The sequence below is a fragment of the Triticum aestivum genome, chromosome 1D (assembly GCF_018294505.1).
Source record: "Triticum aestivum cultivar Chinese Spring chromosome 1D, IWGSC CS RefSeq v2.1, whole genome shotgun sequence".
In the NCBI taxonomy this organism is placed as follows: Eukaryota; Viridiplantae; Streptophyta; class Magnoliopsida; order Poales; family Poaceae; genus Triticum; species Triticum aestivum.
The window spans coordinates 472,655,882-472,669,292 of NC_057796.1; the positions used below are offsets into that span (position 1 = coordinate 472,655,882).

The following is a 13,411-nucleotide window of genomic DNA, read 5'->3' on the forward strand; positions in this document are numbered from 1 at the left end:
TCTCATGGTCTAAGGAAAAGATACTTGACATTGGAAAAGCTCTAGCAAACGAAACTACACGATCTTTTATGCTATGCTTAGGATTGGGTCTTTGTCCATCACATCATTCTCCTAATGATGTGATCCCGTTATCAACGACATCCAATGTCCATAGTCAGGAAACCATGACTATCTGTTGATCAACGAGCTAGTCAACTAGAGGCTTACTAGGGACACGTTGTGGTCTATGTATTCACACATGTATTACGATTTCCGGACAATACAATTATAGCATGAACAATAGACAATTACCATGAACAAAGAAATATAATAATAACCATTTATTATTGCCTCTAGGGCATATTTCCAACACCCTGGTGCTCCCGGCACGGCCTGGTCAACGTGGTCAACGACCGACATGCATCTGAAGTGGACTGTTCGTGGAGAGGCCGACAGCTGGGTCCACGGCCGCACGCAAGGAAATGCCTCCTTATTACGCGCAAAATAATGATTCCTCCACCTAACATCAGGGACCCACCGAAAGGGCCTCTGTATTTCGTGAAAAAAAAAGTTACCGCCGCTGACAGCTCGGACCCACCAGCTATATCTTCACACGCAAGGAAGTGCCTCCTTATTACGCACAAAAAAATGAATACTCCCCATGCTAGCTGGGACCCACCATGGTGGGAGGCTGACTTGTGGGCCTACTAAGTTGACTGGGATGGGGGCCTTTGTCAACTTTAGTCAATATGAACGATTTTAGCTCCAGTGACCGTACGATGTCCATCCAACGGCCGTAGTGCTCCTTCAACCTCTGGTCTTCTTGCTCCAGGCGCCCAAAGCAGCGCCGGTTGTGCCGCATGCTCCTGCCTCCCGTGGCCGGCTGTGCTGCCGCGGAGGCCTCACCGCCCCCTACTATTCCCACCGCTGGCCAGGCCCTGTGGCGACGGCAGCCTCACACCGCAGCCGAACCAGTGAACCCTCGTACTCCTCTCCGCGCAGGCTTCCACTGCCGCGTCTTCCCCGGCTCCGCGTCGTCCCCTTCCTAGGCCTCGCCGTCGTCCACTGCCCTGGTGCTCTCGGTGCGGCGTGGTCAACGTGGTCAAGGAACGATTTCCATCGGACGTGGACTGTACGTGGAGAGGCTGACAGCTGGGTGCATGGCCACAACCCAGTTTTTTTGTGCTTTGCCAAGTAAGTCGCTTTGTCAGGCCTGTTGGGCTGCAAATCTTTCAAGACGAGAAAAGCTTTCATTCGGCTGGCCAAGAAAATGGCCCATCAGTAATGAGAAATAGGCTGTACATTTTTAAAACACATCAAACCGGCATTTAGTTTCAAATATCTTTTTTTTCATTTTGAGATTTTAAATTACATTAATTTTTATGCATGGAGAATTTGTTTGATTTTATATTGATATACATTTATTTTTAAAATCAGTTTGAATGTGAGTCGAAATTTCGGGATTAAAAACAGTTCGGACCGCACCGAAATATGCAAAATTTCGTATAATTTTTTAACCGTGGCCACAATATGGGCTGTAATGTTAACAAAAGAATATGGGCTCCAAAAAAATCCTTAATAATTAGCAAATGGGCTGTAAATTATTAGAAATAATGGCAGATGGGCTGTATGCTATTTTCCACAGATTTGAGACTTTCCTAAAAAAAGGTTGACACACAAGCAGTGACTGTTGGATGGCCATCCAACGGCCGTCGTGCTTCTTCAATCTCTGCTCTTACTGCTCCAGCCGCTCAAACAAGCGCCGGCGGGACTGCCTGCACCCTCCTCCCCGCGGCCGGCTCTGCTGCCGCGCAGGCCTCACCGCCCCACCGTACTCCCATCGCTGGCCTAGCCATCCCTCTTCTCACCCACACCTGCTGTTATTCTCTGGCGACGGCAGACGAACCAGTAAACCCTCGTACAGTCGTACTCCCCTCCGCGTGGGAAACAACTGTCGAGTCTTCCCTGCCTCCGTGTCGTTCCCTTCCTAGGCCTCGCCGTCGTCCAGCGCCCTGGTGCTCTCGGCGCGGCCTGGTCAACGACCGACATGCATCTGAAGTGGACTGTACGTGGAGAGACCGACAGCTGGGTCCACGGCCGCACGCAAGGAAATGCCTCCTTATTACGCGCAAAATAATGATTCCTCCACCTGACATCAGGGACCCACCGAAAGGGCCTCTGTATTTCGCGAAAAAAACGTTACCGCCGCTGACAGCTCGGACACACCAGCTATATCTTCGCACGCAAGGAAGTGCCTCCTTATTACGCACAAAAAAATGAATACTCCCCCTGCTAGCTGGGACCCACCATGGTGGGAGGCTGACTTGTGGGCCTACTAAGTTGACTGGGACAGGGCCTTTGTCAACTTTAGTCAATATGAACGATTCTAGCTCCAGTGACCGTACGATGTCCATCCAACGGCCGTAGTGCTTCTTCAACCTCTGGTCTTCTTGCTCCAGCCGCCCAAAGCAGCGCCGGTCGTGCCGCATGCTCCTGCCTCCCGTGGCCGGCTGTGCTGCCGCGGAGGCCTCATCGCCCCTACTATTCCCACCGCTGGCCAGGCCCTGCGGCGACGGCAGCCTCAGACCGCAGCCGAACCAGTGAACCCTCGTACTCCTCTCCGCGCGGGCTTCCACTGCCGCGTCTTCCCCGGCTCCCCGTCATCCCCTTCCTAGGCCTCGCCGTCGTCCACCGCCCTGGTGCTCTCGGTGCGGCGTGGTCAACGTGGTCAAGGAACGACTTCCATCGGACGTGGAGTGTACGTGGAGAGGCTGACAGCTGGGTCCACGGCCGCAGCAAGGAAGTGCCTCCTTATTACGCGGAAAATAATGATTCCTCCACTTGACAGCTGGGACCCACCGGACAGGCCACTGTATTTCGCGAAAAAAACATTTCCCCCTGACTGCTAGGACCCACCAGCTACATCTTCGCACGCAAGGAAGTGCGTCCGGGCAAAAAAAATGATTCGCCCCCCTGACTGCTGGGACCCACCAGCTACATCTTCGCAGGCAAGGAAGTGCCTGACAGTCGGGACCCACCTGATCGAAGCGTACGTAGCATTGTCATTCTGGTCGCGAACGTGTACGTACATACTGGTCGATGTGGAGGTGCGCACGTATCGTAGTAGAGGCGCACACGTAGCATGTACACGATCGATCGCTCGATCGGGTTCAGGTAACAGCCATCGATCGATCGCTCGGATTCAGTAACGCGTAGCCTGCAGTGCAATCACTCGGGTTCAGTTAGAGCCCAACGCCTCGCTCGGGTTCAGTTAGAGCCAACGCCTCGCGCACACACACGCGTACGTGTACGAGAGAAACGCGCATCGCTCTGCCCCCGACCTCCCACCGTAACCGGAAACTCCCCGAAATTTTCCTCGCCCTCGCTTCTACCACGGTTTTTTCCGTCATGGATGGCCCAAAGAATGTCATGCAGCTGCGTCTCCGGCCCGCCCAGACGAAAAGTTCATTTTCTGTCATGATTTTTTGTCATAGAAGTAGGAGCCCACCACATCTATGATGATACCGGGTTTTGTCATAATTATCGTCATAGAAGTGTCATATGTATGACAGAAAAAAAATTGTTCGGCCCAAAATGTCACGGATGTGTCTTTTTTTTTGTACTGATAGGCAAATGATACAACATGTATTATTATATCTCAAGCAGGCAGCAAGATGGCATTCATCATGATATCTTTTATTGTAGCAACGAAAGAAAATAGACACAAGCACATGAACAAACTAACACACTGGTTTGGATACTCTCAATGGGATCCAGTTTTATTGAACACGAAGGCGAGACATAACTTTGGCCTGTGAAATTTCAGACCATGCATATGCATTATTAGTCATCAAGATCAAGGGATGCCAGTAGAGCATCCCCCTTACATAAACTATCACAAGCATCACCGCAGAGTTTCACATAGAGTTTCATCTCTTCACTGTTGGTAGCTGGTGCCAAAAAAACATAGTGCTCGCCAATTACTAACTTTTCAATTAGTTTGCATGTACAAATGAAATATAAATATATTCAGATGGATTTTATTTACCTATGTTGACCATGACCATGTTGTCACACACGGAAGACCTACATTCTAAGCTGCAATACTCAATGGTGTTTAGTTCATCTGCAAAACGAAATAGATCTGTATTAGGTATTTTCACAACTACTTTTTGGGTTCATGGAAACATTATTCATGGCAAATATGATCATACGAATATCATCTAAACAAATTAATGATAGTTTATATTATGTTAGTGGGTAAACTTGTGAAAAATATAATTTCACCGTACTCTTTTAGGATCATGTCTACTTCAAAAAAGAGATAGTATATACTTCCTTCGTCCCAATGGGACAGAGAGAGTAGTATATACCCCGTCGCATATCAATTGTCGCTCAAACATATGTATTTATACGTATTTTGGTGCTAGATAGATCCGATTGAGCGGTAATTAGTATATGAGACGGAGGGAGTATAAATAAAAAGTAGTAGTGAGTTGTGTGTCTTTACCGGAGCTGCGTACAAAGGCCAAGTCAGCGGGGAGGTGACAGCCACAGAAGTCTGTGCACTGAAACACTGTACTAGGACCCAGAAGGCAAGAATGGTAGCAGGCCACTTAGAAGATGCTCCCGCCGCAATCCACGCCCTCTACATGTTGCACCTGCTTCAGGACCAGCCCCTGCACGAGTAAACACACGATCGCACTCCCCAGACCCCTCTTGCTTCCTCCCATGGCTATGGCTGCCGGGCTCTCTTGTACAAGGCACAGGTAATGATGGGGGATTTGGTTCAAGGAGTGCTGAGGCTAGATTTGGATGGCTATTAGTATCGATCTTTATACTAGGAGATGATTGTCGTGGGAGTGTGGACATGAGTACTGGTTGTTGCACGTGAAACCAAAGCAGATCGGGGCCATAGTTTCTTCTCCCACACGGGATAAAAAATTTGGATCGACGGCGCGCACGGACAAAGTTGTGACCTGGGCGCACCTATCCAGTAGGGATGTTACGTGCACGCCGGCGCGTTTTTTTTTTTACTACATTCTAGTATTTCCTTCATTTCTAAATACAAGTCTTTTTAGAGATTTTAAGATAAAATACATACAAAGCAAAATAAGTGAATCTATATTTAAAATACGTCCATATACATTCATATATATTCCATATTGAAATCTCTAAAAAGATCGGGCTGCATTTGGCAGCTCGGTATTTTTGAAGTTTTCAAAGGATAACATGGTTTTGAAAAAAAAACTTTGGTTTTAAATATGTTGGATTATAGATGGGCTTATGCCCATATAAGACAATAATCCTTGGTTAGTCTCTAAGGCCCATTTAGATGCATGGCAAATGGTGGGAAGTTTAGTATAGTATCATACTGCTAGTAGAGTGACTGTGAGACCATTTTATAAGAGATGCTCTACTACATGCCATCGGGAGCACTCACTGATTGGGAGCTTGGGAAGAGGAGTTGTACACGCGCGCTCCTCCCCCTCCGCAAGCCTCGCCTCGTCACAACATGTGCGCGCCACGAGTTGCGGGAACGAGCCGAAGCTTATTTTTGCTAGTCAGAAATGGTTAATTAATCTCGGATTAATTGACGAGTCGCTAAGTAGTGCCACTGTCCAAGACGTCGGACCGTGGGCTGCTCGCGGACTCGGTCGTGGGCCAGGAACAAACAGAAAAAAATTGACTCAAATAAAAGAAGCATTGTGACTTAGTAGAATCAATGAAAAGAAGGATTCGGAACGTGAAAATGCTTCGGCTGAAAAAGCCGAATTAAGTAGTATATATTCTAAATCCATCAAATCCAAAGAGGCAAGCATTATTGAGAAAGGGCATGGAAAACATAACAAAACAGTCATGCTTGTTTTTTTTCTGAAGTTAATGAAACCTACTTCCTGCCCTATAAGTTCCGTGCCATAGAAGTTGACGAGCTTCAATGACAACAACAAGTAGCCGAACAAAGTTTGGTTGACAAAGATCTTCAAAGTAATTATGCAAACAATCAAGAAAAAAGATGAAGACAAGGCGTTGGGGGGTCATCCAAAAGTGGAGCAAGATAGTTTTCAAGTCATGCAATCATTATGCTCTCCCAACCTATTTGAAGAGATGTCTAGCAAGTAATGACCTATATTAAGATGTGGTCATAACTTTGTTGGTGATGCATCTATTAGAAAAAAAAATCTTATAAACAATCTTGAGAGACCAATGAAGAAGGGTAATTTATTTGTTAGCAGTAAGATTGTTACAAAGCATATCGGTCAACATGTTGTGCCATTTAGAGTGACCGATAGTGACTTATTATTGCAATCAAAGTCGTCCCGATTGGTTTATTTAAAATATATATATAAATGAAATGAATGGATTTGCTTGTTTCATACTTAGCTTACATTTGGTCTCAAATGAGACATGTATGTTCTAACTATTTTGGTTTCAAAAACATAAAGCCAAGTTAGAATTATGTTGAGAAACCCGATGCTAGTATAATTTCTTATTCAAAACATGTATAGAAAAATGTTTCTAATGTATAGGTAAAATATACAACATTTATGAAAAAAAATAAACATCAAAACATATATATGAAAAAATGGTAAACGTGTATATTTTTTATGATGTATATAAAAAATATAGATGGTGTATGAAAACTGTAGACATCAAAATATATTTTTTGAAAAAAATTGTGCAGTGTTAAAAAATGTTTGTGCAACTTTTAAAAAATGGTGATAGCATTTGAAAAAAATGTTCAACACGTAATTGAAAAACTGTTTAATACATATGCGAACAACAATGTTCAAAAACACGTGTTTGAAAAAATGTTAATCATGTATTTGAGAAATGTTAAACATATATAAAATAAATGTTTATTCTCTTGATGTATACAAAAAATATAGATATCAACACTTGTACATTTAAAATAATGTTAATCATGTATTTAAAAAATTGTTAAACTAATAGAACATCTTTTTTCCCCAACAATTCTAATTTATACAAGCTTTTGGATAAATATATATCAAAAGTGTCCGCCCGTTTAAGCGCAAGCGACTAGTTATCAGCTAATGGTAGACGGAGACATGGTGAAAATACGGAGGACTGCTAGACACATGCATCTGACTTGGGACTAGGGCAGTTACTTCTATGCGTCGAACATGTCCTTGAATATTGCAGAAAATGGGCGGTTTCATCTGAAGTAGTAGCCTGGACTTGTTTGATCGATGCCATAAATATCAACTAAATATTCGAAAAGGAGGTAACCCTCTGCACATCAACAGAATACTGCAGAGAAGTGTTCACTGAAAATGCGGAAAACAAGATCCATTTCACGGTTTACATCACAGACATCAAACAACTTGAGGTCAAGCCTAAAATAAATAAATCAAAGACCAAAGAATATCTCTTGAGGCATATGCTCATAGAGTTTATATCCATAGGAAAAGGATACAACATATATTATTATATCTCAGTCATGGCAGTACATCAAGCAGGCATCAATATGACATCCACCATGATATCTTTTATTGGAGCAACGAAAGAAAATACACACAAGCACATAAACAAACTGACACACTGGTTTGGATACTCTCAATGGGATCCTGTTTTATTGAACACGATGGTGAGACATAACTTTGACCTGTGAAATCTAAGACCAAGCATATGCATTATTAGTCATCAAGGGATGCCAAGAGAGTATCCCCCTTACAGAAACTGTCACAAGCAACACCGCAGCGTTTCACATAGAGTTTCATCTCTTCAGTACTGTTGTCAGCTGGTGCCAAAATAGGATAGTATGCGTCAAGAACTAACTTTTCAATTAGTTTGCATGTACAAATGAAATATAAATATACTCAGATGGATTTTATTTACCTGTGTTGATCATGTTGTCACACACGGAAGACCTACATCCCAAGCTGCAATACTCAATGGCGTTTGGTTCATCTGCCAAAACGAAGTAGATCTGAGATAAACAATTCCTCCGTTACAATATGTCGATGTTTTGTGTATGGGATGGCCTCTATCATTCATTCTTTATTAGCTGTTTTCACAACAATTTTTGGTAGATTTTTTCTAGTATAATGAAAAATCCTTCATGTCAAATCTTATCATACAAATATGAACTAACAAATTCAGAATAGTTTATTGTATTAATAGCTAAACTTGGAATTTTTTTTAGTTTGACATTACACTTTTTTAGGATCACATCTACTTTGAAAAGGAGATAGTATATAAATTAGAAGTAGCGAGTTGTCTGTCTTTACCGGAGCTGCGTACAGAGGCCAGGCCCGCGGGGAGTCGACAAGCACAGAAGTCTGCGCACTGGAACACTGTACTAGGACCGAGAAGGCAAGAGTTGAAGCAGGCCACTTTGAAGGGGTTTGCGCCGCAGTCCACGCCCTCTACTTGCACCTGCTCCAGGACCAGCCCCAGCACCAGTAGGCACACGATCGCACTCTCCAGACCCTTTTGGCCTCCTCCCATGGCTATGGTTGCCGGGCTCTCTTGCAGAAGGCACAAGTATTAATGGGGGCTTCTGGTTGAAGGACAGATGAGACTAGAGTGAGTTCCATGGCTCCTGGTAGGGATTTTTATACTAGGAGATGATGGTCGTGGGAGTGCCTAGATGAGTACTGGTTGTTGCACGTGAAACCAAAGCACACCGGGGCCATAGTGTCTTTTCTTCTCCCACACGGGGCAAAAAGTTGGATCGATGGCGCGCGGACAAAGTTGGCCGGAGCCGAAGACGGTGACAATGCTGTGACCTGCGCGAAGCTATCCAGTAGGATGTTACGTGCAAGCCGGCGCTTTTTTTTAACTGCATTTCTATAAAAAAATATACGATGAAATACATTTTTGACGTGAGGTACACAAACAAAATAAAGTACAGTTTTGCTAAAGCACATCTAGATATGCTCTAAGTATTGCACATCTAAATCCTATATCATTGATATTATTCTAAGATTCGTGCAAGCATTTTTTTTCAATATTTTTTCTTTTTCTTTCTAGTTTGATTGAGTCACTTAGATGTGCAATAACTACGGAATGTAGAGTATTTTATGGCATAAGAACATTTTGTTTAGATTTTTTTTTTGAAACTTTAAAATCCGATTTCGCTCTAGCAGGTCCTATTTTGTCCCAGCATGCAACTATATATGGGGCGGGGTTTGGACAAAATACATTTTTTTTTGTCAAAATGACTTGTGTGCCTGGGAATAGAGGGGAAGTGCCGTATTATATGCCGCCGAAATACCTTTTTTTTTGTTGGGAACGATACGTGCATGCCAGAAAAACATCTCTCTGCTGTACACATGTGCATGCCTTTGAGGTTTGAGCTGGCGATGTATATCAAACAACGTGTGCCCAATGTCACGTTGGTTTTTCGTGTGCAAGATTTGTAGATTGCTGATCACGCTTGGCGCGGGAAGTTTTTCGTGTGCAGATACATGGCTTTATATGACAGGTAAACTAGAGCCTTGTCTTTCCCCCTATACTACTCCTATCTTTAACTTTATAAGAGAAAAATATATTTTTCGTCTTTTAACTCTTGGCAAAATCTAGATTTAGTCCTTTAACTTTAAAACCAAACAAGTTGCATTCTAAACTTTTAAAACCGGTAATACTATCTTTTACGAAGAACAATCCTACCTTGTTTACACGTCCACTAAATGCACCATTGTAAATTACTTTGACCGGTTTAAATGAAAAACAAGGCTGAAAACCAACATGAGCCAACACCGACACCAACACAAACATGCCAACACCATCTAACATGACCACAATCCAGAGCGATAGTAAGCAAGATCTTCGAAGATGACTTCAAGAAGAAAAAACAATGCCTAAAGACGCCGCTGTCACCGGCATCGACCCCCGTCAATCAATAAGCTTTCGCATAGACCCACACATGACCGCCCCACCAAACATTGGGATAGATCAATCCTAGCCATTAGCCTCCGATGCCAGTCCTCGCCGACCAGCCACAGATCAGTGTGAAAAAGTACTCTTCGACAATATCTCCAAGAGGAGGAGGACGCCCATGGGCGCCAACATCACCGGCAACGACCCCCGACTGAGAACAAGGCTTTCGCCCAGAGTCTTATGCCTCGCCCCCTCTGATCCAAGGTGTTGGAAATATTGGCAATTTACCATATGATTTTATTAACGGAAATACTAGATAAAGCATGACTAAAGTAACAGAGATAAAGCAAGTCATGCGATCTGACAAAGAGAAGGTAGATAACATCTGCAAATATAAACTAGAACCGAACATCTCTAGAGTAGACAGTAGACCAAGTAGCATATATGAAGTAGAACCTATCATGTGTAGGGCAAGGACTGGAACAAGGAACTGTGGCAGAACCTCTAACAGGAAAAACAAGAACACGTACGGGACAGCAGCTGCAACAGTAGCACTGGACTTGGGGTCGGTGTCCTCGGTAGCCATGTCGTGGAGGAGGTTGTCAACGTCGGGGAAGTAGTCGTCGTCGGGGACGTAGTCGTCGGAGTCTGGGGTGTCCGTGACGAAGAAGTCAGTAGTCGCGCAGAGCGCTCCCCAAAAACCTTATCACCCTTCTCCCGTACAGGACTCAAAGAGGTGCGGTTTCGGAGGCCTACTGTCCCGACCTGCGGTGCACGCCGCAAGCGGGATGAGGAAGATCGTAGCAGCAGCGCAGTGTTCAGGAACCGGTGGCGAGAGGAAGAATGAGTTTTGGTACATCTCTCTGAGAGGAGCGACCTTCCTTTTATAGGCGCAAGAGAAGGAGGCGAGAGGCTGCGTTGGGAGCTGAAGGGAACGAGGGAGATGAAACGAACAGATAGCAGCCGAAGGGTGCAGCATTCGTATTCAATATCCACTACAGCAAAAACTTTCCAGCTCCCGAGTGACCTTTCGTATACCCGTAGTGCGTGGAAAAAATTTAGACATCGGCTAATTCCCGCAACCCGCGGCGTGACGAGGCGTGGCGGGGCGGGCGGCGGAGGAGGAGCGCGCGTGGATGTCCCTCTTGTTCTCATGCTCATACAAATGGGGAAAGAACCTCCCTTATAAAGAGGTCCAACTCCCTCTAAACTGGCAATGTGGGACTAAACTTTAGTAGTGTCCCTTGCCTTGCACGAATGGGCTAAGTGGGCCTCTAGGATTTATTAGGAATTTCTGAAATTGTTATTGGGCTAGGCCCATAAATAGATAAAATTCCAGCAATCCCCCAAGATCCTAGAGCCACATAGAATTTGCCTTTAGTTCCAAAACACTGTTTTATATACCGGTACTGCAGTGGAGACTGTTAAGTTGAACTTCCACCTAGAACTCTATGCTACACTAGTAAGCAACTTGAACAGTGGACTGGGCCTTGAACTACAAGTTTTCTGCGAATCTAGCTTCACATAAAGCCTTGACCGATACGTGGCTACCGTGGGTCTTCCCGCGGGTGGAGCTTATGCGTCATACTCCGAGACCTTTCATGAGTTTACTAGAGAGAACCCTACTCTCATAGATTGCGACGTTTAACAATCAGACTCATATAGGTGTGTTCTTCAAAAGATGTTCTGCAGGACAACATCTCTGCTTAAATGAGCCACTTAGAACACATTAAGATATACATCAACCTGCCATACAGTTTTAGGAGAGTATTGCATCTTCATGGAGTGGTATTGTTAATAGTAAGGATACTCTCCTCTCAGTTGATCAACAGCTTGTCTTCCACATCTAATTCACGGGATCTCCGATCACAAAGAATAGGTTACCACTGTGAACAACTCATATTGTGGGCTCATACCCATCTCCCTCGATGCATTATCTATCACATTACGTGATAGACCCTTAGTAAAAGGATCTGCCAGATTTTTAGACTTTTGGATATAATCCAATGCAATAACTCCGGAGTTTCTCATTTTCCTGACAGACTTTAACCTTCTCTGAACGTGTCTTGATGACTTCATGTTATCCTTTGAGCTGCTCACTTTTGTGATCACAGTTTGATTGTCGCAGTTCATAAGGATACCCGGTACAGGTTTCTCAACAGCCGGCAAGTCATTCAAGAGCCGGCGAAGCCAATCTGCTTCGACCGTAGTTGTTTCTAGTGTTGTGAGTTCTGCTTCCATTGTTGACCTCGTTAAGATGGTCTGCTTGCAAGACTTCCAAGAAACAGCGCCACCTCCATGAGTGAATACATAACCGCTCGTGGCCTTTATCTCATCAGCATCTGAGATCCAGTTTGAGTCACTATACCCTTCAAGCACCTTTGGGTGCCCAGTGTAGTGAATTCCATAATTCGCAGTGCCTTTCAAATAATGCAAAACTCTCTCTAGAGCTTTCCAATGCACATCTCCTGGTTTTGAGACAAACCGACTCAGTTTGCTAACAGCAAAAGAGATGTCAGGTCTTGTAGCACTGGCTAAGTACATAAGCGAGCCAATAATCTGAGAATATTTCAATTGATCTCTAGCAATTCTTCGATTCTTTCGAAGTAACACACTCGCATCATATGGTGTTGGAGAGGGCTTGCAGTCACTATAGCCAAAGCGACTCAAGATATTTTCCACATAGTGAGACTGAAGCAATGTAATCCCACCATCATCGTCTCTCAACAACTTGATGTTCAAAATGACATCAGCCACTCCTAAATCCTTCAGCTCAAAACAACGAGATAGGAAATCCTTGACCTCCTTAATAACATTTAGATTTGTTCCAAAAATCAGTATGTCATCAACATACAAGCAAAGAATAACTCCTTCGCCCCCACCATGGCGATAATACACACATTTATCAGCTTCGTTTACAACGAAGCCTGCAGCGGTTAAAGTTCTTTCAAACTTCTCATGCCACTGTTTGGGTGCTTGCTTGAGTCCATACAAAGACTTCAGCAACTTGCAAACTTTTCCTTCCTGACCATCTAGTACAAACCCATCTGGTTGTTCCATATAAATTTCCTCATCCAACTCTCCATTTAGGAAAGCAGTCTTAACATCCATTTGATGAACGAGAAGACCATGTGAGGCAGCTAGTGAAAGTAGAACTCGAATAGTGGTCAGTCAAGCCACAGGTGAGTAAGTATCAAAGAAGTCTTCACCTTCCTTTTGGTTATAACCCTTAGCCACGAGCCGAGCCTTGTACTTTTCAATAGTACCATCAGGCCTAAGCTTCTTCTTGAATACCCATTTGCATCCTATAGGTTTGCACCCATAAGGACGATCAGTTATCTCCCAAGTTTCATTCGCCAAGATGGAATCCATCTCGCTACGAACCGCTTCCTTCCAGTAGTCAGCATCTTCAGATGCATAGGCCTCTGAAATAGAACTGGGAGTGTCATCTATGAGATACACAAGAAAATCATCACCAAAGGACTTTGCAATCCTCTGTCTCTTGCTCCTAGTAGGAACTTCATTGTTCTCCTCCACAGAGTTTTCAAAGTGTTCCATCGAAATGGCAGGTTCGGTAATTGTAACT

General features: G+C 44.1%; 1 protein-coding gene and 1 long non-coding RNA gene across 2 annotated transcripts; both read right to left on the reverse strand.

Moving 5' to 3' along the window:
• Nucleotides 1-3,628: 3,628 nt before the first annotated feature.
• Nucleotides 3,629-4,768, reverse strand: LOC123183109 (uncharacterized). The gene is made up of 3 exons (XR_006492433.1): nucleotides 4,490-4,768; nucleotides 4,028-4,105; nucleotides 3,629-3,929 (listed from the first exon to the last, which is right to left on the reverse strand). It is a non-coding gene; the product is annotated as an uncharacterized lncRNA (long non-coding RNA).
• A 2,526-nt stretch (nucleotides 4,769-7,294) lies between these two features.
• TTHV (type-5 thionin-like) lies at nucleotides 7,295-8,531 on the reverse strand. The gene is made up of 3 exons (NM_001405778.1): nucleotides 8,232-8,531; nucleotides 7,840-7,911; nucleotides 7,295-7,741 (listed from the first exon to the last, which is right to left on the reverse strand). Exons 1-3 carry the CDS (start codon nucleotides 8,449-8,451, stop codon nucleotides 7,638-7,640), a joined length of 396 nt encoding a protein of 131 aa, NP_001392707.1. The 5' UTR covers nucleotides 8,452-8,531; the 3' UTR covers nucleotides 7,295-7,637.
• Nucleotides 8,532-13,411: the final 4,880 nt, after the last annotated feature.